This window comes from Homalodisca vitripennis, chromosome 8 (assembly GCF_021130785.1).
Source record: "Homalodisca vitripennis isolate AUS2020 chromosome 8, UT_GWSS_2.1, whole genome shotgun sequence".
Lineage (NCBI taxonomy): Eukaryota > Metazoa > Arthropoda > Insecta > Hemiptera > Cicadellidae > Homalodisca > Homalodisca vitripennis.
This window is the reverse complement of record NC_060214.1, coordinates 63,990,175-64,017,570: the sequence shown is the minus strand read 5'-3', so window position 1 is coordinate 64,017,570 and position 27,396 is coordinate 63,990,175. Positions and strand designations below refer to the sequence as shown.

At 32.2% G+C, this 27,396-nt stretch overlaps 2 protein-coding genes across 3 annotated transcripts in view; both read right to left on the bottom strand.

Annotated features, from left to right (window-relative positions):
- Nucleotides 1-8,781, bottom strand: part of LOC124367629 (putative inorganic phosphate cotransporter) — a 14,196-nt gene extending 5,415 nt beyond the window's left edge. Inside the window, exons 1-2 of one of the 2 annotated variants that reach the window (XM_046824603.1) lie at nucleotides 8,642-8,781; nucleotides 178-308 (exon numbers count right to left, since the gene is read on the bottom strand). In XM_046824603.1, coding sequence (XP_046680559.1) covers nucleotides 178-213 — 36 coding nt within the window. In that variant the 5' untranslated portion in view covers nucleotides 214-308; nucleotides 8,642-8,781. Of the gene's footprint in view, nucleotides 1-177; nucleotides 309-6,533; nucleotides 6,598-8,641 lie in introns of those variants that run through there. The other variant, XM_046824602.1, reaches the window with a different exon arrangement.
- LOC124368198 (putative inorganic phosphate cotransporter) lies at nucleotides 8,609-27,396 on the bottom strand. The gene is made up of 10 exons (XM_046825474.1): nucleotides 27,367-27,396; nucleotides 19,807-20,010; nucleotides 19,050-19,282; nucleotides 17,660-17,772; nucleotides 16,016-16,118; nucleotides 14,299-14,635; nucleotides 11,674-11,823; nucleotides 10,867-10,999; nucleotides 9,207-9,448; nucleotides 8,609-8,795 (listed from the first exon to the last, which is right to left on the bottom strand). Exons 1-10 carry the CDS (start codon nucleotides 27,394-27,396, stop codon nucleotides 8,664-8,666), a joined length of 1,677 nt encoding a protein of 558 aa, XP_046681430.1. The 3' UTR covers nucleotides 8,609-8,663.

The following is a 27,396-nucleotide window of genomic DNA, read 5'->3' as shown; positions in this document are numbered from 1 at the left end:
ATATAAATACGGTCGTGCATCAACGACTATATTTTACTTATGTACAATGTTGAATTCAACTAATATTTATGAACTTTTAATTCATTAAGGGTTGCTAAACTAAAAACCCGCCTAAATAAAAATGATCAGTCAATTTAAAACGTAAAACATGAATCAGTACATAAATAACTTATTTACCGGCAAATTAGGATTTAACTTCGCATTGTCGGTCATTGCTACAATAGCGATAGAAATATTGGAGCGTATGGCGAAGTCCAGGGCGTTAGAGGAAAACGTCAAAAGTGCCTGGCAGTGCCGAGTACCGAATCCTGGAACAAACAAAGATAAAACTGTCTTAAGAGAAATAAATTCCGAATAGAGTTTTAGTTTGCCACCACAATAAAGTTGCCATTATGCTCGAACTGTTTAACTGGCTGATAAGTAAAACGCATTTCAAGCTAAGTATAATTTTTAATAAGGTTTTATCTTCTCAGTCGATGATGTTCTCTAATGTACCACTTTTGGTTTCCAAATATATGGTTCAAAACATTATTCAGAAATATATCAAACACATAGTATTTTTGCAATATATTGTGCATGTTTTGTTATATTTTTCTCAAACAAAATTTTACGTCATTTGTGAACACGGCTTTTTATGAAGATTGAGGTTTTTGCATTACTTTTAAAGTTTACCTAAAAGATTATCCCAAATAGATGCTCCGATATCACTTAATGAGTTTGAGGTTGTGCCGAAGTAAAGAACTTAGTGATGGAGAACGTACAGTGATAGAAAGCGAGACTGGCATTGTGTATTTAGTTTCCATTTACAGTGTTCCTTGCCTATTGTAAACAGTTTTACATATCCCTTATATTAATTAATTTTGCAACGCTATATTAAACTTTTTAAGCTATTAATTACAAGGTTAAGGGCACGCTAGACTTCATGTCAGCGTTGGTTCTAGGAGAGCGACTCACGATGGACCGCTCCTTAATTCAAAATTTGTGAACTTCCAAGTAAATTAATTCGAAAGGTATCCTGTATCTTGTCATCAACTGAGCGGTAGTATATACTTCGTTAAATGCTCAGATGAATTTAAGTTTCGTAACTGGCTTTGATTTTACAAAAAGTAAATCGATAGTAATATTTTCTTCCGGATCTTATGTGTACAAGAAGACAGAGATTGCTTCCGACAAAAAAAACCATGCAAATAAAAAAGACCTGACGTTTTAAGTGATTTCGGCTTCTTAGGTTATATTTTTTGTGGAACAATGTGGACTATTATAAGAAGTTGATCATACCAAAAATGTCTGCAAAATATCTTTGCCTGACCGAGAAAAAGGATCTTGATATATTAGAAGGTATTTAAATGAGACGTTTGAAAATGTTTTGCAGGATGCAAAAAAAACGTAAAAGCTAGACATATACATGGACCAAAAAGGGCAATAAGAGTAAAAAACTTTTATGCCTTAAGAAATCACTCAAGAATATCTCCTATTATTAGTAATAGTATTATTATTATTAATAATCTTATATTGCCTTAGGGCAGACGTGAAATTTTCAAATATATCAATAGGATTCAATCTGCATTGGCAATACAACTACAACTTTGCAGATACCTTTTGTGTTTGAAAATATTATGACTATGAATACGTTTAAATCAAAGATCTAATGCCACCAGAAGACCATTCCAAAAACTCCCAAATTTGACTACTATGTGTTATAAAACTGAGTATAAATAAGTCCAAGCTGGAGACAGCTGTATCTATCCAACTTATATAGAAATAATGGTCGTCTCTAAAGATGTTGCAGGAAATAAACCTCCATGATGAATTTCATCCATAGTTTCCACGTCAATTGATTCTAAAGCTAACCATCTACCGTATGAAGATGGCTTAGCCCCTCTAGAAATGAACGGTAAGGACAGCCTTCCACATAACGCATTTCTGGGTTTTCGGTTCCGCAATTGTAAGATTAACTGGGAAACAAAAACTTGTTGTCAAAAAATAATGGGGTTAAGTGAATTAAGACATACATTTGTTTTATAATATGCATTTCATATATTAATAATTGTATAATCTCCTTCAAACCAGATTCTTTTTAAGACAAGGTGGAGATACTTATTCAATCTACTTAGAGATATTTGCTGTTATCAGTATTTTAATGCTGAAATAAGGTACATTTCAAAACTCTCAAGATACACACTAAAGATAACGTATTGTAAGATGAAGATACTTATTCAATCTACCGGATTAGAGATTGTTGTTACAATCAGTTGAACGCGCAATAGCAATGTTTGTAATTTTTGACAAGTTTGATAATTTTGCTATGAGAACATTTTAAAAAGCTAGGTATTGGTGCATTTTTGAAACAAAGACTTTCACGTAATCTGGTCAATAAATAGAAACTTCAAAGTATAATATAAATCTTTGTCACTGCCCTGCAATGGGGCAGTGACATATTTTTGTTAGTTTAACACATTTCTATACTACAATAAAGTGAAGGAAATAACAAATACCACCCCTAAGCCAGACACACTTGGCATACCACTTTATAAGTTAATTATTTAATTACTTGCAGTAATCCTGAAGTTTTTATACTGTACAATATTTGATTTTTCAGAAGGAAAAGTCGTTAAAAGTAAATTTAAAAATAAATAGGAGTAATTGAATTTAGAAAAGGCCGAACATTATTTTTTTATCTTGTAAAAGGAATTAATAGTTGAACAGTTGACAGTAACGCCAGCCATCGGTGGCTACAAACGAAAAAATGCGTCAAAATAGTACCAATCAGTAAAATATAAAATTTCAAAATGGTGATTGGTAATGCTTGAGAACTAAAAATATTACAAACTCACCTAACCACTCTATTTTACGTAGCAGTGTTATGGTTTTTAATGGCCGTTATCGGATACTGCACAAGGAAACACAGTAGTCACATTAAGTAGTAAAAGAAAACATCATAATGCATTTTTCACTCATTCGTATAAAATAATAAGTATTATACTTTTAAGTGCATCACGATACTAAGTTTTACTTTACAAAAAACCTACTAGTTCCACATATGAGAATAAAAATGGCTATATATTTCTGAACATTATATTGCATATTTCTGTAAATGATTACGCAACTAAATCTAAAAAGTCAGTTACAGCAACGGCGAGGTGCCCAAAGAAGATGCGCAAGAGTCAACAGAATTGCGCCGATGCTTAATACACAGAAAGAACTGAAAAATTTTAACATGAATTTTTATTTACAAAACTTCAACTATATGGTAACATTATAAATGTTAAATTTACAGAGAAATACTCAGGGAAATAAATAGAAAAACGTTTCTAGTGGTATACAATAAATTTTTATGTGGCCTTTGTTTTCCACTCTACACGTATCAAAATAAAATTCTATCTATCACCAAACATTTTACAATATTTTAGTTACGCTAGCTAGCATTAGCATTCCTTATCAGTTCTTGAAGGTGGTTCATGTGTATAATCTTCTCTGAATACACAATGTTTTTGACGTGTAACCCGAAAATAACCCTGTGGCACTAAGTCTGGACTTCTTGGTCGCCATTCTATCGGCTCCCTCTCTTGAAGCTTGTCTTCCAGAACATGCCGAACATGGTTATGGAAATGTGGTGGAAAACCATCCTGCTGGAAATAAACTGAACCTTCCGTACTTTCAATTTTGTCTGTTTGGGGAAATGCAAGAAAGTTCCAGCTCATCACAGTAAACTGTACCGGTTAAAGAATTGTCTAGAAATAGATATAGCTCCAAACATCTGTTGTGTATAAAAGCAAACCAAACGTTGACTTTTTAATTGTAGCGTAATGCTTGAAAAACTCATGTGAGGAATCTATCTCCCAAGTTTTACAGTAACTACAACTTCCATGACCATTAAGTTGATTCGTCTGAAAAATACCTGTAAAAATCATCATCCTTACGCAGAAAAGGTATGCGATATGCAAAATTTCAAGTTTACGTTTGCAGATCCATAGTCAGTGGCTATATTGATAATTTTATAAGTTACATTAATAATTTTTGTAATAAAAATAATTATGATAAATGTGTCTGTTCTTTTCGGACCTCCCTTTAGAGTGCCAATTATTCTTATATTGGAGTTGGGAGTATACAGGCATCACCGGCTATTGTATCACGTCAGTTTCCAACTGGTATTGTAAATAATATATACACTTTGATGACAAATCTGTCAGTTTACACACATTCAGTCCGATTTGGCGAATTGTAAGATACCGTGTTTGATTTAATATTAAAATTCATATTCTGTAATGTTAATTATTAAAGCAATTTTTATATTTAAAGATAATTATGAATAGATTCATTGGGAATTTTACAAATAAACTTTTGCTTGAAAAATTCACACACACACACACACACACACACACACACACACACACACACATATATATATATATATATATATATATATATATATATATATACAATAATATAAGTTTATAAATAAATCTTTTAAGTAAATAAAAGTTCCGTCTTTTTAACAACTTTTCTTTCTAATTATAGTATTTACACTAATCATGATGTATTTTGGATTGTACATAAGTACAATTCCAGAAATAAAAAATGCCCTCTCTAAATTTGGGTTACACGCGAGTTAAACTTGGCTTCATGAGCTAAAACAAGAATATAATTTTTCAACAGAATGTCTTAAAAATAGTTATAATGATATAGGTATTGATTTCATAATCTATTCTTTGAAATAGCTTAAAGCAGCAGCACATACTTATGTTAAACCTTCAAAAGCTCCTGTTAAATATAACCTCACACTAATAGCCGCAGGCTCTTAAATTCCAGGAACCACACAATAACATTAGAACGGGATAAAAACCTTGATTTGAATCATTACAACTCTATCACCTCTCATATAATTGAACATGTCGAAGCCCTGCTCGCTTGCATACAACTCATTCATAACCCTCATTCATTAAAAAAGTGCTCTGTAACTTTCCTCACATAGGTTTACATATAATTTTCATACTCTTTTCTGTTTGAGTATAATGAAGTATTTTTGCCGCAGACTTCGTGCAAGGGAAATGTTACCTATCGTAGAATTAAAATTATTACCCATTCCTATAAGATACTTTAAATAATAGTCCTTAATTAAAATTTTCTCAATTCGGTCTTACAAAAGAATGGTTAAATGCAGTTAAATAATTTGTATATAGGTGTATTGATATTGATTGTAATTTATTTATATAGATTAATCAATTATATTGAGACTCTTTATGAATGAATTAAATTTCTTCGGATTAAATTGAAGTGATAACACCATTATTCACCATCTTTTAACACAATTTATAGAACGACTGACAGAAATCTTTCTGATTAGACTGCATCCGAAAATCTTACTAATCACACAAATTAGTGGAAGTAGCAAATCAGTTTGCTTCATCTTGCTTAATAAGATCTGAAGGTTAGTGTTCTATTTGACCGGTCCTGCTGTATTGAACCTCATTTTCTTAAACTCCTTATCGCAGAAAACGAGTATCGGTTGAATCTACGCTTCCTGAAAGATTGGAAGAAGCTCAGATAGTGGTACCTTAGGAAGTACTTTAGTAGTTACTTCAAAACTCAATAAAAGTGCTTGTTTTATTTCACTGAGCTATAGGTATGGGTTCTATGAATTGTACATTTTTCACAGTATTAGAGAGATTATATGATTAAGACAAGTAGTATACATTAATGAACACAGCGAAGGATGTAGCTAGCGAGGGGCTCCAGGGAGTCAAGAACCTCACAAATTTTTATTATATTCAACTACTATTTTTAGGAAACGATTGTTATTATTTAAATAATTCAGTAGTACTGACATGTACTGCTGAAAGATCGTTCACAAATTGAACATTGAGAAGGGTCAAGAACTGTTTAAGGAACAAAATGGGTACTGAGTGGTTGACTACACTTGCCTTACTTTCTGTCCAGAACAGGAAATATCAGTCGTCGTGACCTCCCCCACAATTTTTTCTTGGCTATGCTCTTGATCTCAGCGTCTATTTTCATACTTCACACAGTATGAAACATGTTGGCTAAAATTCACCAATTTGTATTAAATAATATTAATATGTCATATCTAAACGGTATTTCAAAATACTAGTATAAGAAACCTTTTTCTAAAAACAGCCCTAATTATTTTCCTCGCGGAGAAGGAATGTTGTTATGATTTTCCTCAAGTATTCATAAGTAGCACATCATAAAAACCTCTATGTATGTTAACATCAAAATTCCCTAACTTAATTCCCTTTAATATGTTAGCCTATTATTCACACTGATAAGGGAACTTTCTAAACCATCAAAAGAGTTAAAAGGTTTGAACAAGTCCCCGCCTTTAAGGTTTATCTTAATTTACTCCACCAACGAAGCAGCCTTGTTAATGGAGCGTACTTAATTTGTTACAAATATGTAATGCAATATAGTCATAATACAAGTGGAGTAAACAACATAACATAACATAAACTGTTAAACAAGAATACTAATTTAGTGAGAGTACAAACAACAATAAACAATAGCGCTTAACTAACCTGGAGGTCTCGACATTGTGTGAGGAAGTGCACCACGAGCACACGTGTAAGCTACTACTGATAACTTGGCTTACTCACGCCAATCAAATATGCAGAACAATAGTTTCTGAGCCAGATTGATTGGCATACGCGTCACAAAAATGGATATCAAAGATTAATTTATACTTCGCATGAAAGATTACCTCGAAATTTACAGTACGTGTTAAATGTTGTATTCTTATTGTATTAAATAGATAGTTTTTTGTAATAAAATATAATCTTCATTGATAATTTTATTTAATTATACAAGGATATTATACAAAATTAAAGGATTTTGAACAATACTTATAAAAAATTTCACTAATATTTTTATTGAATTAAAAGAAGGGTAAAATATACAATAAACATATTTGTAAAAACAATTAGTTTTCTATCCAAATTAATTCATTCTGTCCATTCTAACCGAATTAAGATTAACAAGTTTATACATACAGGTGTATGTTGTTAAAGTAAACCATTGATGAAATAATTTGACAGTGATTTTCGTGATGATAAAAGTACTTGCTCTACCTTGTTCTTCTTGGATTTGAGCCTGATCGAAAATATAATGACCTTGTAGGTTATGGCAGTTCGAGTATTAGTTAGTTCGTGTCTTAAATGTTAACACCCAGGAGGAATCAGTGGATTTTCAGAATTTACTCGCATCGTAACAGTAAGTGATTAATTAGTTATGTATATCAATAGCTGAAAGTTTATTCTTTTAAAGGCACGTACAGGTATATATATACAAATATTTCAAATAATGAAGATTCATTAATTAGATAAATAGTTTGCACATTCTACTATCATTTTCTGAACCCATCAATCATGCCTTAAAGTATCAATCTCTTTTGGAAATTCGCATTAAAACAAACTAACAGGGTACAAGTAAGGAAGCACGAAACAAAGGTTTCATATTTAATTTTTTCGCTATTTATGGAATAATGGATATAGTTGCAGTTCAATTAAGAATAAAATAAGAAATATAAGAAAGAAGCATGAATTCAATTACGATTAATGGTCAAAAAAGCACAAAGTACTTCACAAACATTTCATTTACCAATGGATTCTCTGAAGAAAAATATAATAAAACATTTGCGAGCCTACATCAAATAGACCTTATTACATATTTAAAATTCCTATAAAAAAACTAAGAAGAATCCTTTAAAAATATTTCTGCATTTGTAACTCTTCTTGTACAAGAATTATATTGATCATAAAAATATCAACGTAGAACATCAATTTTATCTCAAATTAAACTTCAATTTAAAGTGTTGGAGCATTAATTCAAAGCAAATATATATCATAACTTACATAACATCTCAACAAATCACTTCAGATTATAATGTATTGAAAAAAGATAAAAAATAATAGGGATATAAATTTTTAACCATAATGGGAGTTATGGCTAAAACAAATAGCCTGTTAACAAATTTTGGAGAGTTATCATTTTTTATGCAAAAATCTATATAAAACGTTTCAAAAACAGAATCTGTCTTATAGTGTTAAAACCTGAACATGAGGTGAAACATGCACAAACAAAAACAACTGTTTTTTTTATTCTGGGATGGAAATTAATACTGTTTTTAGACTGGGTTGAAATCTATGTCTGCAACCTAGATAATTAGTATATATGATTTTTATAATATACCTGACTTTTCAGATAATACACCTTACTTCCACATGGTGACTGTCTTTAGCATCGTATGCAATATCTTCTCATAGACTAACAAAACCATCTCGCACTGTATCAAATGTTCCATGTACTCTGGTTGAAAATTACCGAGTTATGTTATCACACTGCTCGCATAATCACAAACTTGGCTTATTATTCTGATTGTACTTCCAAAAATTCCCATTCCTCTAGAGCTATAGCTCCACCCGTTTCCCATTACTATTGTAGGGCCTGTACCAACTTCTCCCATTTTTCTAGCGCTCAAATATTTTGCTGGGAATGAGTAGGATACGTCTGGGAATAAAATTAGCTTGTCCTTTCTACTATAAAAGACATTCTAATCGGTTGTGGTTTTAAATACTAATAAGTAATAAAAACAATGCAATATAATAGGCGTAGTTAGTTTACGTCCTACATTTTAATTATGGATGCTCTCATTATGTTTTTACATGAAGAGGATTGTTCCAGGGCTGAACATCAGAAGATCCGAATACTATAAAGATCAAGTTTCCCACGAAGAATATACCTGCGGAGATGTAAAAAGCAATCATCCACTCGTCTCTACTGGCCTAGAAAATATAATTTATTATTAGTTTATTTTTTAAGGATATTTTGAAATTCATATTTTGTATTGAACTTAACTAATACATTAAAACTCTACCATTACAACTGATGCTGCGCTCTTCATCATTAAAAAAATCGCCAAATAATGTCAATGAATTCAATAAACAATTTTTTTACTTTTTGAAAATATAAGTTTACTTCCAAAAATCGCATCTTCAAAATTGATATGATTTTCAAGAACTATATAAAATATTATTTTATGACATATTTAAGACATTGTACTTTTGTATTAGAAAAGAAATGGTAGAATATTTAGCTAAGAAATAGAATTGTAGTAGTAATAACTATACGAATAGTTTTCATAAGCAATGAAACTAAATGGTTAATGGGCGTTAAATGTTGAGTAATCTTCTCACCTCGTCTTTGACTATGAAACCAGTAACCATCGGAGCGAGGAAAGATGAAATGTTGCCCAGACAGTTGACGATACCCATAAGAACACCTGAGAAGTTTGGGGAAAGATCAAGGGTGGTTGCCAGGTACCCCATATAGATGCCAGCTCCTAGGGACACCGATGTGGTGAGAAGAACTACAGCTCCAGTGACACTGCTGGAGATGAACGACATTCCCACAAGAGCAGCCGCACCTCCGCAGTGGGCTGTAAACAAAATTTATATGTGAATTTTACTGAGAAATTCCTCAGGTTACTTAACCTAACCTGACGTAAACTAAGATTATTTTATTTAAGAATTAAAATATCACACAGTTTGCTTTCAAAATATGGCAAAATATTGTTGAATGTGTTCAGATTGCTTTAATAATTACTGAATCCTTTCTTCACATAAAAGATTTTTGTACATTTCTAATTTACGTAGATCTCTGAAAAAATGCTGCAAATTTTTAAGTTCGCTTTCCCATTAAATGCTTTCAAGGAATGTGGTTACGTTTATTTACTTTTTTCGATAGTAATAAATAATATAGCCTACGATAGTAAGATTAAGCCGTATTTATTGTCCGAGTGTTAGCAAAGCCTATCTTACGCGGAGTTAGAAAATTGTAATTTCTGTCCGTCTATCTGTCCGTACGATATCATGAAAACGATGGACAAGATCTATAAACTTAAATTTTTTATGAAACATCATTTATATAAAGGTAACACTGAGTTCAATGACGGTTCTATGGGATTTGGTTCAGCGTTAATTGATATTTCTACACTGGTTTACCATGAAGGTAACGAAAAAATGGCAGAGTAAATAAATACAAAAAACAACTTATTCTTATCATATGCGGTTGTATAAACATGTGACATTTTTATTCATAGAGTAAAAATTGAAATTAATACAGTGGAAAGTCAATATTAAAATTCGGTGACAAGATTTTATTCCTGCGCACTCTTGGGTTGTAATAGTATCTAGTTTACCGTAAATCCAAACATTCTTTAATGAAAAACAAACTAATACAATAATAATTAGAGAGAAACTGTTCATGTTTAGACTTTAAATTTTGCAAAAAAAACGTTATTTATAAATAGCCAAGAATAAGCTCTATGATGGTGCATGTCAAACCATGAAGATTGGCTGAACGTCATTAAAAACTGTCACTTAGTTGGCTGAGAACACCTTTGTTAGCCTGTATGTAGCTGGATGTAAACATTTATTTTCTTTGTAGTTGTCTGTCCGTTTCTGTCAACAGGAAATTTTGAAAATGAAAAGATTTGAAACTATAGATTTTCCACCTTAGCGAATCCTGTTACGTGACAAGTGGTGTGGCGTACACCTACTTTGTGGTTTACATATATACGGGATTTGTCTTTAGATATTTCTTCGAAAACTATGATCTCTATTGAATTTATTTACGATGATTGTGAAAATATCTATACTGTACAACCAGCTCCCTACATAAACATGGAGGTCTGCAATAGGAAATCTTCTTTGTGATGAAGAGTCTAATACACTAAAACATATCAGACCCACCAAGGGACTATTTTAAAAATTAATATACTACCCGTTAACAAAAGTTAAGGAACATTCCGTATGTATCCTTGGACTATATTTATTTTAATTAGCTTATCCTTACCTAAGCTGTTCCATATCTTCCTAGATGCGCTGAGTGGCAGGATACGTCTGGCGTTGATGTAGTCTGCAGCCCAGGAAAATACAAAAGTCAGTAGACACATGATCAAGTAAGGAAGTGAAGATATGAGCCCATTCTAAAAAAAAATACGTTTCATCTTCTTAGTACGCAGAACAAAGGATTGTCTATGGCTCTAAACGATGATAAATTGGAAAATATGTTTTACGATTATCGTGAATAATTAAATAACTTGCTAGAAATACTAAACCCAAATATGAATGAGATAAACGCTCGATTTTATTTAGATTATAAAAAGAGGCTATTTGTTAATATCACAAATCCTTATTAAGAAAGATCTAACTTTTAAGCTTCATTTTGTACAATCCAACCGAAAATTAGCCACATACAAGTTGCCCGATCACTCATTTCGGAGAGTGAGTGATTAAATTTATTGGCTGGGTGTATATCATTAAAGGAAATAAAAACGTTTCATTTCGTATGTTTTCTGTCTGCCTGACCGAACCAAAAAAATTTTGCTTGAAGCAAATTTCTAAAATATGCACCACTCGAGGTGCTTGGAACTTAATATCATTTGGCTGAGCGTTAGCGAAAATATTTAGATTTGTTTCATGGCTAACTATGATGGCAAATAGAATATTGCAGAATAAACAAAATTGAGTAAAATCATAAGATACAATAATGACATAGCAATTGACTTTTGCAACCTCAGCAAAGCCTGTTAAGCTATAGGTGTGTGGCGTACTCCTACTTTTTGCTAATTTAGTAATGAAAAATAATAAAATAACTCACACTTTTTAAGTCAAAACGAAGAACGTGACTTAGGTAGTTTGGTAGCTGTGTGAGAAGCATCCAGTAGCCCCAGTTCTGGCAGAAGTGCACGGTGATAAGAGCCAAAACTGGTATTGACGTCATAATAGACTTCCATGGAGTCGAAAAGTGCTACACGTAAAACCAAGAGAACCAAGAAAAAAAATTAAGCAATATAACATTGGATTCCGCATCTATTCTATTGTTGCAAAATTTGTACTAATTATGAGCTTGCAGGAAAAGGAATTTTCAAGCATGGGTGTTATTAATTTATGATCATTGCACTTGCAGATGCAATGTACTGTAGATAATTTTAATATTTATTAACAGATATTGTGTTTAATTGATGCTAATGCACACATGCGCTTTGCCAGTTTGATTAAAATAAGCTGGAATTGATTCTTATCTTATGACATTTACAAAATATAGTTATTTAATGATTTGTGCAATTTTTATATATACTAATTAATAAAATGTTTATTTCTACTTAATCTTTCACAAAACAATACAAAGTAATTACGATTGCGTTCTCATTACACACTCGCATTGTGCAATTTTAATCCTTAGTGCCAATGTCATATGCAGACTGTTAGGAATAACTAGATGGTGTTAAGTCTTACACGTTGGCATTACTCATTTATTAAAATTTTATTAAAAATTAATTTAAAACAGAAACCAAAACAATACTCAGTAAATATAATATTATATCAAGTGTAATGTGTGAGGCTAGTATAGTGGTATCTATTTATTTAAATGTATGTCTCGTAAGTCCTAGCTCTTCAGTATCTGTCATTAATGATCTGAAAATATGGTCATTATAGTCCACGCGGGCCATCTTTCTGTTAATGTGCTTCAGATTTAAAAGACGATAGCTTATTGAAATCTCTTAAAAATCACCCAACATTTTCTGAGTGTTGCAGGGCACGATAAAACCATTACTTAGTGGTAATTCCAAAAGTAGAGTAAGAATTCGTTTGATTGTAGAGTAAATGGCATCACTGATATAGAATTATTTAGAATCTAAACTAGTCATCTTAGAAACCTTAAATGAAACCTCAGTCATAGCCAATGAGTTCGTGTATAGTACGCCTACAAACAAAAGAAATTTATGGTAGATTTACCCTATATTTTATATCTGGACTTTTGCAACCTTCAGATACCGAACGATCAGACCCCTGAAAGCTTCTGACGTCCGAGTATACACCTCCTCCGGGTTGGCTTAACCTTTAGAAGCTCCGAGCTACTATGACATGAATTATCTGTATCTCTCAGTCCCATACACCACACACTGGCATATATAAGTCTCCGAAATTATACAGTCACACGTATCTAAGTACATGCCGAATCCCGAGTGATAATATTTTCAAAGATTTCGTGGACAAACTGGCTTGTGGTGTATATTTTCTTTGTCTGTTTCTACCATTTACAACAATCCATTCTTTGCAAGCCCCCATTTTAGTAATTAACAAGTAACTGCAATTGTAAGCTCTATTCCCACCTCAGGAGGGTTCTTTCAGAAGTTTATAAACCAGCCAGAGCGAAAGCAAAACCAAGATAATGTAAAATTTCGTGTATGTGTGAAAATACAGGACAGATTGGTAGGAACTGTTTTCAAAAGGAAAACCTGATGAGCATTTTATAATAAATCAAAATCGAGCTGTGGTTTTTTTAAAATGTGGGTAGATACAGAAAGGTAAATCATGACAAAGAAAATAGACGGCAGGCCGGTAGTTCAAACCTCAATGCATAAAGCATCGTAAACAGATGTGCACATTACCGGTAATAAAAGCTGACTTGGCTAAACACAGTTATCAAAACATATTAATTTGATACTGGACATTGCCCGTAGGTTTATCAAGTGATATAAAAGAATAAAAATTGGTTTTGCTACTGCCGATTATCAGGAACGGAAATTAAAAGAGGAAATAGCATATAAGACAATATTAAACACAAAGTATTTTTCATAAAATTACATGTTTTCTAATACACTTAAGTCTTAATCAAATTAAACGAAACTCTGGAGAGCAATAAAATATGGTACATTTGCTGTTTGAGGTGTTCACTTGTTGATTCAACCACGCAAGATTTTAGCATAGCTCTATTTGTTAGGACAATTTCTCAGACCTGCCTATCATAGCAATGATCATAGTATAATTTCTTAAGAGCTTGTCATATATTTGCTGAATAATCTTCAAATTATAATGAAGCTTTATTTAATAACATGTAATCTATTAGACGCTTTAAGAAATTTAAATCGAATTTGCTGAACGACTTTCAATATATCTTCAAGATATCTTGATGTTTAGAAAATAAACAAGCAAAAATATTCAAACATTTCTAAAATTTACATCAAGAGATGTATGTAATAAAGACCATAGTAGTATTTCATTATTTTATGTATTCTGTGATGGCCATTATAAACTTTAAGCTGGAATCCATATAAGTAAAATTTTGATTAATTCTGTAGGAACACCGAGTACAAAATCTAGTGAGTTACCTAAATGACGAATTTACTGATTTAATAATATAAAATTCGTTTTATGTATCCTACATAGTTTAAACTAATAATATAACTTCTAAGATGACGTAGTTGTATCATAAACTGACACTATTTTCAGTAGAAACTTGTGATAGTGAAGAAACTATGTAGTGACGCTCTCCGTCGCTGATGGTGGGGTGGGAGTCCGGAGAGTCGGCGCCTACAAATAGCCAGGCCACAGACCACAATACACCGCACAGTCCGGTACAGTTCGAGGACTTTAGCTGTGCGCGTGACCCTGAGTGTGTGGTGATAGGCGGGAGGGGTGGCGGGGTACCGTTATGCGCTGCGTCCCGAAAACATTTCCTATGGCTCATGGGTACAACCCTCGTTTCAGGAATCGTCAGGAATGGAACACACTCGCTAAAATCAGTGTGTTCCATATTGAAGAACATCGAATACCAACTTCAAAACTATTGAGGGAGGTGGTAAGGGACAAAATAAATTTCCAGGGTTGTGAGAAAAGTTTGAGGTGGGTATTAAAGGACCTGGGATTTACTTGGAGGAGGACGGCAAGCAATAGGAAATTATGAATTGAAAAGCCAGAAATCCGAGAGAAAAGGATAACATACTTGAGAGAGTTAAAAAATTGCAGGGATCAAGGAAGCCCATAATTTATTTAGACGAATCTGTTATACAATCGTCTCACGTATCTAAACAAACTTGGTCGGATAGCTGAAATGAAGGGTTACACGCGCCAATTTTTTAAGGGCGAGGGACTAATAATTATCCTTGCGAGTGGAGAGAAAGGGTTCATGTCCAATGCTTTTACCTGTTGGAAAACAAACAAACCTAGTGGAGACTACCACGACAACGTGAATGGGGACATATTTATGAAGTGGATGAAGGAAAAGTGTTACCGAATTTGGAACCAAACTCAGTACTGGTAGTCGATAACGCGCTATTCCATAACGTACAAATTGATAAAGCCCCTACTTCAAAAAGTAGGAAGCAAGATATGAAGGTGTGGCTTTCAAAAAACGGAATACCATTCTGCGACTATATGCTTTTACCTGAACTCTACAACCTTGTGCAGCTATATAAACCAAGGTATGTTCGGTACGCCTTGGACGAAACTGTTCAACTAGACGGTTATGACACCTTACGACTTCCGCCCTACCACCCAGACCTCAATCCCATTGAGTTAATTTGGGTCGAAGTCAAAAGTTGTATGGTTATGAGAAATACATCTTTCACTATGTCTCAAGCTAAAGCTCTATGCGAAGACAAGATATCAAGTATGGGCGCAGAAGAGTTGTCAGTAAAGTGCAAGCACGTAGAGAAAATCAAAAGGGACTATGCAGGCCGCAGAACCCCAGATTTACAATATTATAGAATCCCTAATTATATCAGTTGGTTCGGATACAGATAGCAATGACAGTGACCCAGAAGAGGGGAAAATTTGAGTGGGATTGAAGAACTTCGATGAAAAAACAATCATTGTAACATTTGTTATTAGAAAATTATATTCTAGCTATATTAAAAAAAATTATGTTTAATTAACTAAATATTATTGAAGTGATTATAAATTAAATAATAAGAGAATACAAAATAATAACAATAATAGGACATCCTTGTTTTTCAGTTGTTATATTGTTGTTTAAAGTGTTTTTGACAATAACGTAGCCTATGTGTCAATACTAATAGGCAAATTGAAATCGTCAGTTTAAAGTCGTTAACGAGATTGTTGCGCCTTCACCTCAGCAGCTAGCACGTAAACGCAACCCGCATTACTGATAGCGTTCGTTTGTTGAAAGGGTAGTATTAGGGCTGCACGAGCACAGCTAAATTCCTCCAACTGTACAGTAGAAGATACTGGGCCAGCCCCACGGACTGGCGGCCAGGTACCCGGCTATGGGCATTGTGAGAAAGGTACCGAATTGAATGCCTGAAACGTTCAAATTTCAAGCATCAATAATGAATGATGAATACAATTTGTATTAAATTTCTTTACTCTTAGTCAGAAGATGAAGAAAAATACAAATTCACGTGCATGTCAACCCCTCATGTGCCGGGTTTATCGGATAAAATTAAAAGAATACGTAGAAAACATAATGTTTAGACCCTCTTTCAGAACACAAAACACTATAAGACAAAAATTCGTAAACCTTCTTTCTCCCCCAAAAACGGCATACATTACTCAAAGAACTGTGTTTACAATATAACGTAAGGAATACATACCACAATACCACTGAACGTGAGTATTAAAAATCACAAGAAAATACGAAAAAAGGACAAATAGAAAAGTCTAAAATTGCTCGTCTTAAAATCATAACATTAAATGGCATGAAGCCAATATAATACACTATGAGCACAATTTCTTTAAATGCAAACTTATTATTGAACTACAGAAACATGCATATTTAATTACATAATACACTTATTAATAATTAGTGTTGTGTTTAATTTTTTATTAAGTGCATGTCTTTTTATGTACATGCAAGAAAAGTGTTTATATTAAATTAAAAGTAACCAAAGAATGCAACATTTATACTTTTTCATATTTCATTAATGGTTTTAATAAATAGGAAAAAAAACATATTTTTCCATTCGTTTCTCACCCAATCAACCTTATGTTCCACTTATTACAGGAATTTCTGCTGTCGTGTAAATAATTTTCGCGTCGTAATTTGTTTAACGAAATGTTTAAAATAAACATAACTTTGTGGCTATTAATAGCCTATTTTAGCTATCTTTTTAAGTTGTTAAATCAAAGAAACGACTTGAAATTACACTAATGCAACTATTTAACAGTTAAATTATTATTGATTAAGAAAAAAACAAACGTATAACATACAAACCGAAAACTAACCAATTTATGAGAGCAGTTCATATTTGATTTCACTTGTACTGTACGTTATCATTGTACATTTGTGTTTGATTGGGAATCATATATAACTATGAAAACTCATATTAAATAAGAAGTAAGTGTTCATCTAAGATATTTATAAATAGGTCGAGTCATCAACATATATTCTATATCTGCTATATTTTTAATTTACTCAATAGAAAAAGCATTTTATAAACAGTCGACTATTTAAAAAACATAATTAACTGGTATTAAGGACTGTAACTATTGTAAAGTTTATTAAATGATCATGCTTTAAACTATAATACAATAATTATTGGCACTTACTTATTCTTCTCAAATGCTAAGCTCATCAGACTTCTGTTAAAAATAAAAGTAAATTTAATTACCATAATAGTTATATTCCCCACGTAAAGGCTCTAGTTTATCGGGCGACTGTTATCGCTATATCTTTAATAGCCACAATAAGATTTTTATTTCAGCAAAACATTTAAAAGTAGAATTAAGCAATATAAGATTAATAATGCAAATATCTAACAATTAGGCCAATACACTAATGACTAAAGTAAAAAAGGTATTCCGTCTGAATTAATAATATAGTAGTAAATTGCTTTGTTTACCTACGAACACAAACGAGAATATCCTGCTTTTCTCCAATGGAGGGGCCCACTTGGAAGTATGGGCGTTGACACATGGATAGAAAGCCCCCTGCAAGGATTTAGGAAGATAAGTCCTTTCTTCGTTAATAGTGAATTCGTTATACAATACAAAGTAATGCTGTATCAGGAAAATGGCCAGCCTAAGTCTGAATAGTTTCTGAGGGACTGTACAACCGCAGAGATCTTTTCCTACTCATATAACTAAAGACTAATGGGGTTTACCTAGCATTTTTAGCAGAGCTCTACACTAGTTATGAGAAACAGTTGAGGTACTTTTCAAAGTTCATACAATATAGGATGGTAAAAATCTGTAAAAAAGCACTTATATGAGAGCCGTTTGCCCTTGTGCTAATTTTTTCATAGCAGTTTTTCAGTCCAACTTCTGCATGTAATCTCAGGGTGCAACGGTATCCTTGGTGGAAACAAGTAAAGTAACACTCCACTTGTGCAGTTGAATTTCTTGCAAGTAACGAAATGAATTTAACTGGGATGGAGGAGAATGATATGTGATCAAATGTCCGCTGTATTATTCAGAGCTATATGCTGGAGCTAGTGGCACTTAAATATAGAAAAGAGGATGTGGCTAAAACATTTCATGCAATCTCTTATACATTCGTGAAATTCATAATGGTTGATGTTTCTATAAACACATTTTTCAATTTTGGTCATCGATATAATAAAGCACATTTCTAAAAGAACACATTAAACGTCGTTTTGAAAGACATCTGAGTAATTATTGGTAATGTGAAACTCACATACTACAATGTCTATGTTGAAAATCTTTATAGTTTCTAGCCTTTAACTGTAGGCTAGTCTATGGCTTTTAGTTACTAACCTTTAGCTTCAGTATAATCTATGGCTTTTGTGATGGTCGTTTATCCTGGTTAGGTGAATTTGTCAGTTTATATTTATTAAATTCTTTGATGGGATACTGGAACCTGAATGGCAAAGAGAGAAGCTCAGAGAGAGAGAGAGAGAGAGTGTGTGTGTGTGAGAGAGAGAGAGAGTGAGAGAGAGTGTGTGAGAGAGAGGGAGACTCTATGGATGTAGTATCAGATCCGCAGTCAATTGTTTACATCTGGAGTTGGAACTCATTTATGAGTAAGTACTTAAAACGAATGACTGTAAACACATTTTTACACACTACTCAACCATACAACTCGTTCACTTTTTACTTGGAGATCTTAATAAAAGTTTAATTACATAGTATGTCATAAAATAGAAATTAGAATAATATCAGAAATTTCTTGTTACAACACTTTTTTATATGTTCCAAATTAGTCTGTTATAAAAATTAAAATGTCTTTGTTTATGCATTTTTGGGTATTGAACAATAAATTATGAGTCTTACCTGAACAAGACCCATGGCCACTCTCTGGTCATACATAATACAACCCAGCTGAAGTTCTCGGCAATATATGGAACAAGAAGAGTTAGAGCAGAACAGACGATTGTAGCCCAGAACAGAAGGTATTTAGGGCCAAATTTGCGGGACATCAGACCGGCTGGAATCTGCAGGATTAAATATCCCCAGAAAAAGGAACTCAAGATGATGCCTTTTGTGGAGCTATCCCATGGCAATACCTGCATAAGGAAGAAATATAAATTACTCCAGCAAAGTGAATCTCTTCTAGAAAATTCATCTTTAAAGAGTTATTAACCAAAACTCTTTAAAGTGTAGTAACAATGATCAGTAGTAACAATCAAGCGCAGGAGGGGAAAGTACCAATTACAAAAAACTTGTACATTTTTATGGGCCAACAAATCTTTCAAATTTTATAAATGATATTGAGCTAATTTGTTATCAGTAAATATCCATTTAAGGAATGATTTAGAAGAATGAAGTTTTTTAAAACATTCGCTGTTTTCCAGGCTGAAGAATTCTGAAAGGAAATAGTAAACAACTAAAAATGTCAGTATTACTAACTACCTCTCCTATCTTTGCGTTTCTCCGAATCTATTATATTCTGTCACTGAAATGTGTTTCTAGATACAATTTTTATTGATTCATTAAAAGTAGAGAAGCACAGCTATTTTCTTGTTAGTATTTTTTATAGTTTTAAATTTTATTTAAATGATGTCTTTTCGAAAGTACCTGAAGATATTACCGGTATGTAGCGATTGGCTTCTGTATTGTCAGTCATGGCCACGATCCCTAAAGACAGGTTGACTCTCATAGAGTAGGCGATCACCAAACTCAGAAATGTCATCAAGGCTTGCCAATGTCTTGTCCCTATAACTGAAGATCCGGAAAGATCTACATAAAAACAAATGAATACTCCTGTTTCTGCTGAATTTATATAGAATTTTTTCTATACTTAAGGAAAATTTTGAAAAATATGCGTACCCAAAATAAACCATGCATTATTCAAAGTTTTATACATTTGTTAACTTCCATACACAATTCAATTAAATTGCTGAACTTAATAATCAAGGCCCAACCAAATATAAGGTATAAATAAAATATAAAGGACACAAACTGTCAATTCAAGCCATTTTCTTGAATTTCAACAGTAGTTAGTAAAATATTATAAACCACTTATTGACCTATATAAATATTGAAATAGTACTTAAAATAACAGCCAAAATGTAAGAAACTTTTACCCTTACCTATGCCCAAACTTCCCACTGCCCGATGACACAGACTCTTGAGAGATAACGTGACCAGTTCTGATACCCAAGCAAGAAATGGAGTCTTACTTAATAAAAGCTCAGTGTTAGAAAGCTGTAGCTCACGTTCTGTTTTTTAGTTTAATAAGGACTTAGCAAAGTAATTAATTTTAGAAAATTACGAAGTAACAAAAGGGTTTGCAATTCCATTATGACAAATTACCGTTTACTGTCTTAAAGCCGTATTAAAATTAACATTAATCTGTGTAGTAATCTGTATTGTACTCACTATATCTCAAATGATGTCCTCTCCTTTACATTTCTACTCTCCCCATGTGATGATTAAATCACAGATTAATAAATGTATTCAATACCCCAAAACGTTGCATTTGAGAATTGGGTGTCAGAATATGCCACGCCTAGATAGAAATAAAAATAAATCTGGTCTATATATTTTACATACAAGGCTAGTCAGTGAGACTCAATATCACAACTGTATTCTAGCCAGGTCACAACTGAAGAATCATTTCAGACTAATGAAGGACACGACTCAACTGTGTACACAAAGTTTTAAAACCAAAAGCCTAATAATGAGGAGAAAACCAATGTACGTGGAAATTTTGGAAGCTTTTGTTTATGGAAAATGTTTCATTGTCGATTGGCATTTATTATCAAAGCAACCACTTATAAAAAATCAAACAGATTTAGTACTGCATAGACATTTAAATAAATTATTATACATAACTTGATAGAGAAGTTTAGTAACTAAAAACAAATAGATAACAAGAAAAATAGATTGATAGATGGAAATAGATAAATAGCGTAAGTTGGTTGCAAATATTACCTGGGAGTGGCCCAAAGTCAGCTGGCTCCTTGAGGATTTCTTGTGAACCCACCATTCTGCGTTAACGCTGATTTTGATCAAAAAGCGAAACTTTCAGTCAGATCACTGAAAACTACTGTTGACAGTTAGGTGTGACAAACACTTGAAGATGTTTGCTTATTAGACTACTGGCTATGTTATCAACCTATTAATAGTCTTCGAGAAAAGATACTTTGTATTTTCCCATATGATGGACATTGTTTTTTCCAACCGAAAATATTATGCTACTTTACACATTTAAAATATAATATTGATATTTTTCGTCCTTTAGAATTTGATTTTCTCATCAAACGCTTTATTTTCATCTAAATCAATAATTGATGTGTGTGATGTCTCGATTATCTGGATATTAAGCTACATTTGTTTGATGTATACAGATTGGTGTAATTGTTGACGCTTTCCTAAGGAAATATCAATAACAGGTTAGTAAATTACCTTGTAACCAAAAAAGAAAACATTTTAGTTAATTTTCATAGTTTCAAACTGAACAGAAACGATTTGTTTCTCGTCTAAGTAGTCCTTTTTGAGTGGATCATTCCAAGGCTGTACTTCGGTGGATCCAAAATCATGAAAATCAGATTCCCAACGAAGAAAGCTGCAGCAGCTAAATAAAACGCAATCATCCATTTGTCTTTAGCCTATTTGACTGGAACAAAAGTATATAATTATACTTAGCACAGAACCTTATTAAACTAACTGGATTCAAAAATTTAGTAAGCTAAGCTTACAAAAAAGCAGTCCAAGTGGCGTAGAAGTGTTTAAAATTGTAAAAATTCTTGTGTCGTTATGAATGCATAACGTGTGTATGTTTACCATACATGTTTTATGTTTGTATACATATTAACTTTAAAAGGTCTTCAATATTTTAGTAAAATAAGGACTTAACCCCAAAAATGCTAACATAGTGATAGTGCTAACATCGCGATACGCGAGGTTTTACGTGAGGTGTTAGGTCGAATGTTGACTTTAAATGGTCTTCAATATTTTAGTAAAATAAGGATTTAACCATAAAAATGCTAAAACAGTGATAGTGCTAACATCGCGATACGCGAGGTTTTACGTGAGTTGTTTGGTCGAGGTTCTTGTATTAGTAGTCTCCATGTTAAAACTTGCTTGTGTAAGGCTCGTCGGGGTGGCAGTATGAGTTTAGAGTTTGTGTGAAGCGGAGCCTGCGCCTTTTTCCATTAGAGGACTACCTAACTTCACTGCACAAAAAGTTAACCTAGTAAGTAACTGCTGAATAATATTATTGATTTGTATATTGCGTCACAACTTTTGAATATCTGTAGGTGACCCATCATTTGATGTTATTAAGTAAAAAAATGTCGTAGTTTGTTTTTTATAATATTTGCTCTACATCGTGTAAGATTTTCGTAGCTTTCAAGATATTTAAATCACCTAATAAATACAATTTATTGATATAAATAAGGAAGAGAATTATCAATATACACTGAAGCCAAAACGTATACTAAAGTACCGCTTTGTTATAATGAGGACAGCAGAAATTTATTAGAAACCATATTTATTTTTATTGATTGATTTGTATGATTTAAATTATCTGTGTGTGTGTGTGTGTGTGTGTGTGTGTGTCTGTGTGTTTTACCAAACGTACTTCCGTACTTTTAATTTTGTCTGTTTGGAGAAATGCAAGAAAGTTCCAGCTCATCACAGTAAACTGTACCGGTTAAAGAATTGTCTACAAGTAGATTTAGCTCCAAACATCTGTTATGCATAAAAGCACACCAAACGTTGTGTGTAACGTAGCATAGTGTTTGAAAAACTCATGTGAGGGTTCTATCTCCCAAGTTCTACAGTAACTACGACTTCCATGACCATTAATGTAAAAAGTTGCTTCGTCTGAAAAATACCTGTAAAAGTCTTCATCCTTACGCAGAAAAGGTGTGCGATATGCAAAATTTCGAGTTTGAGTCTGCAGATCCATAGTCAGTGGCTATATTGATATGATTTTATAAGTTACATTCATAATTTTTGTAATAAAAATAATTAATAATAAATGTGTCTGTTCTTTTCGGAGCTCCCTGTAAAGTGTCAATTATTCTTATATTGGAGTTGGGAGTATACAGACATCACCGGCTATTGTATCACGTCAGTTTCTAACTGGCATTGTAAATAATATATACACTTTGCCGACAAATCTGTCAGTTTACACACATTCAGACCAATTTGGTGAATTTGTAAGAGATTATGTTTCATTTTATATTAAAATTCATATTCTGTAATGTTAATTATTGAAACAATTTTTATATTTAATGATAATTATGAATAGATTCATTGCAAACTTAATAAATAAACTTTAGCTTGAAAAATTCATATATATATATATATATATATAAGTTTATAAATAAACCTTTTAGGTAAATAAAAGTTCTGTCTTTTTAACAACTTTTCTTTCTAATTGTAATATTCACACTAATAATGATGTATTTTGAATTGAAAATAAGTAAAATTCCAGAAATAAAAAAATGCCCCTCTTTAATTTTGGGTTTTACGTGAGTTAAACTTGACTTCATGAGCTAAAACAAGAATATTATATTTCAACAGAATGTCTTTAAAATAGTATTAATGATATAGGTATTGATTTCATAATCTATTCCTTGAAATAGCTTAAATCATCGGTTTAGCACATACTTATGTTAAACCTTCAAAAACTCCACACACTAATAACCTCAGGGTCTCAAATTCCAGGAACCCCAGAATAACATTGAAATGGGATGATAACCTTGAATCATTACAACTCTATCACCTGACATATGTCAATTATATAATTTACAATTATAATTATATAATTGAACATGTTAAAGCCCTGCTCGCTTACATAAATAACTTTTCTCTATTAAAAAACATCTTTCGTACAATTATGACACCAATTTAGTTTGAACTCCTTTATTTATAAATTTCCAAATACTATAAAATACTTTAAATGGTAGTACTTAATTAAAATATACTCAATTCAATTTTACAAATGCATTTATTACAAATGAATGGTTAAATGAGGTTAAATAATTTGTATATAGGTGCACTGATATTGATTGTCATTTATTTACATAGATTAATCAATTATATTGAGACTCTTTATGAATGAATTAGAATGCTTTGGATTAAATTGAAGTGATAACATCATTAATCACCATCATTTAACACAATTTATAGAAGGACTGACAGAAATCTTTCCGATTAGACTGCATCCGAAAATCTTACTAATCACACAAATTAGTAGAAGTATTAAATCAGTTTGCTTCACCTTACTTAGTAAGATCTGAAGGTTAGTGTTCTATTTGACCGGGTCTGCTGTATTGAACCTCATTTTCTTAAACTCATCGCAGAACACGAGGATCGGTTGTATCTCCGCTTCCTGAAAGACTGGAAGAAGCTCAGATAGTGGCACCTTAGGAAGTACTTTAGCAGTTACTTCAAAACTCAAAAAAAGTGCTTGTCTTATTTCACGGAGCTATAGGTATGGGTTCTATGAATTGTACATTTTTCACAGTATTAGAGAGATTATATGATTAAAACAAGTAGTATACATTAATGAACACAGCGAAGGATGTAGCTAGCGAGGGGCTCCAGGGAGTCCAGAACCTCAAACATTTTTATAATATTCAACTACTATTTTAGAAAACGATTATTATTATTTAAATATTTCATTAGTAATGACATGTATTGCTGAAAGATCGTTCACAAATTGAACATTGAGAAGGGTCAAGAACTGTTTAAGGAACAAAATGGGTACTGAGTGGTGACTACACTTGCCTTACTTTCTGTCCAGAACAGGAAATATCAGTCGTCGTTACCTCCCCCACAATTTTTTCTTGGCTATGCTCTTGTTCTCAGCGTCTATTTTCATACTTCACACAGTATGAAACATGTTGGCTAAAATTCACCAATTTTATTAAATAATATTAATATCTCATATCTAAACGGTATTTCAAAATTCTAGTATAAGAAATCTTTTTCTAAAAATAGCCCTAATTATTTTCCTCGTGGAGCAGGAATGTTGTTATGATTTTCCTCAAGTATTCATAAGTAGCACATCATAAAAACCTCTATGTATGTTAACATAAAAATTCTCTAACTTAATTCCCTTTAATTTGTTAGCCTATTATTCACACTGATAAGAGAACTTTCTAAACCATCAAAAGAGTCAAAAGGTTAGAAAAAGTCCCCGCCTTTAAGGACCAACGAAGCAGCCTTGTTAATGGAGCGTACTTAATTTGTTACAAATATGTAATGCAATATAAATAGTCGTAATACAAGTGGAGTAAACAACATAACATAACATAAACTGTTAAACAAGAATACTAATTTAGTGAGAGTACAAACAACAATAAAAAATAGAGCCTAACTAACCTGGAGGTCTCGACATCGCGTGAGGAAATGCACCTTGAGCACACAAGTAAGCTACTACTGATAACTTGGCTTACTCACGCCAATCAAATATGCAGAACAATAGTTTCTGAGCCAGATTGATTGACGTACGCGTCACACAAATGGTTATCAAAGATTAATTTATACTTCGCATGAAAGATTACCTCGAAATTTATAGTACGTATTAAATGTTGTATTCTTGTTTGTATTAAATAGATAGTTTTTTGTAATAAAATATAATCTTCATTGATAATTTTATTTAATTATACAAGGATATTATACAAAATTAAAGGATTTTGAACAATACTTAGTTTTTAACCAAATTAATTCATTCTGTCCATTCTAACCGAATTAAGATTAACAAGTTTATATACATACAGGTGTGTGTTGTTAAAGTAAACCATTGATGAAATAATTTGACAGTGATTTTCGTGATGATCAAAGTTGCTCCTCATTGTTTCCTGTTGGATTTGAGCCTGATCAACGAAAATATAATGACCTTGGGGTATGACAGTTCGAGTATTAGTTAGTTCGTGTCTTAAATGTTAACACCCTGGAGGAATCAGCGGATTTTCAGAATATACTCGCATTGTAACAGTAAGTGATTAATTAGTTATGTATATCAATATCTGAAAGTTTATTCTTTGAAAGGCACGTACAGGTATATATACAAATATTTCAAATAATGACTCTAAATAGTTTGCACATTCTACTATCATTTTCTGAACCCAACAATCATGCCTTCAAGTATCACTCTCTTTTGAAAATCGCATTAAAACAAACTAACAGGGTACAAGTAAGGAAGCACGAAACAAAGGTTTCATATATAATTTGTTTCGCTATTTATGGAATAATGGATATAGTTGCAGTTCAATTAAGAATAAAATAAGAAATATAAGAAAGAAGCATGAATTAAATTACGATTAATGGTCAAACAAGCACAAAGTACTTCGCAAACATTTAATTTACCAATGGATTCTCTGAAGAAAAATATAATAAAAAAATTTTCGAGCCTACATCAAATAGACCTTATTACATATTTAAAATTCCTAAAAAAAACTAAGAAAATCCTTTAAAAATATTTCTGCACTTGTAAATCTTCTTGTAAAAGAAGTATATTGATCATAAAAATATCAACGTAGAACATAAATGTTAACTGATATTAAACTTCAATTTAAAGTTTTGGAGCCTTAATTCAAAGCAAATATATATCATAACTTACAGTACATCTCAACAAATCACTTCACATTATATTGTATTGAAAAAAGATAAGAAATAATAGGGATATAAATTTTAAAGCATAATGGGAGTTATTGCTTAAACAAATACCCTGTTAACAAATTTTGGAGAGTTATCATTTTTTATACAAAAATCTAAATAAAACCTTTTAAAAACAGAATCTGTCTTATAGTGTTAAAACCTGAACATGAGGTGAAACATGCACAAACAAATACAACTGTTTTTCTTTACTTCGGGATGGAAATTAATAGTCTGGGTTGAAATCTATGTCTGCAGCCTAGATAATTAGTATATGATTAGTAGTACCTGACTTTTCAGATAATACAGCTTACTTCCATATGGTGACTGTCTTTAGCATCGGATGCAATATCTTCTCATAGACTAACAAAACCATCTCGCACTGTATCAAATGTTCCATGTACTCTGGTTGAAAATTACCGAGTTACGTTATCCCACTGCTCGCATAATCACAAACTTGGCTTATTATTCTGATTGTACTTCCAAAAATTCCCATTCCTCTAGAGCTATAGCTCCACCCGTTTCCCATTACTATTGTACGGCCTGTATCAACTTCTCCCAT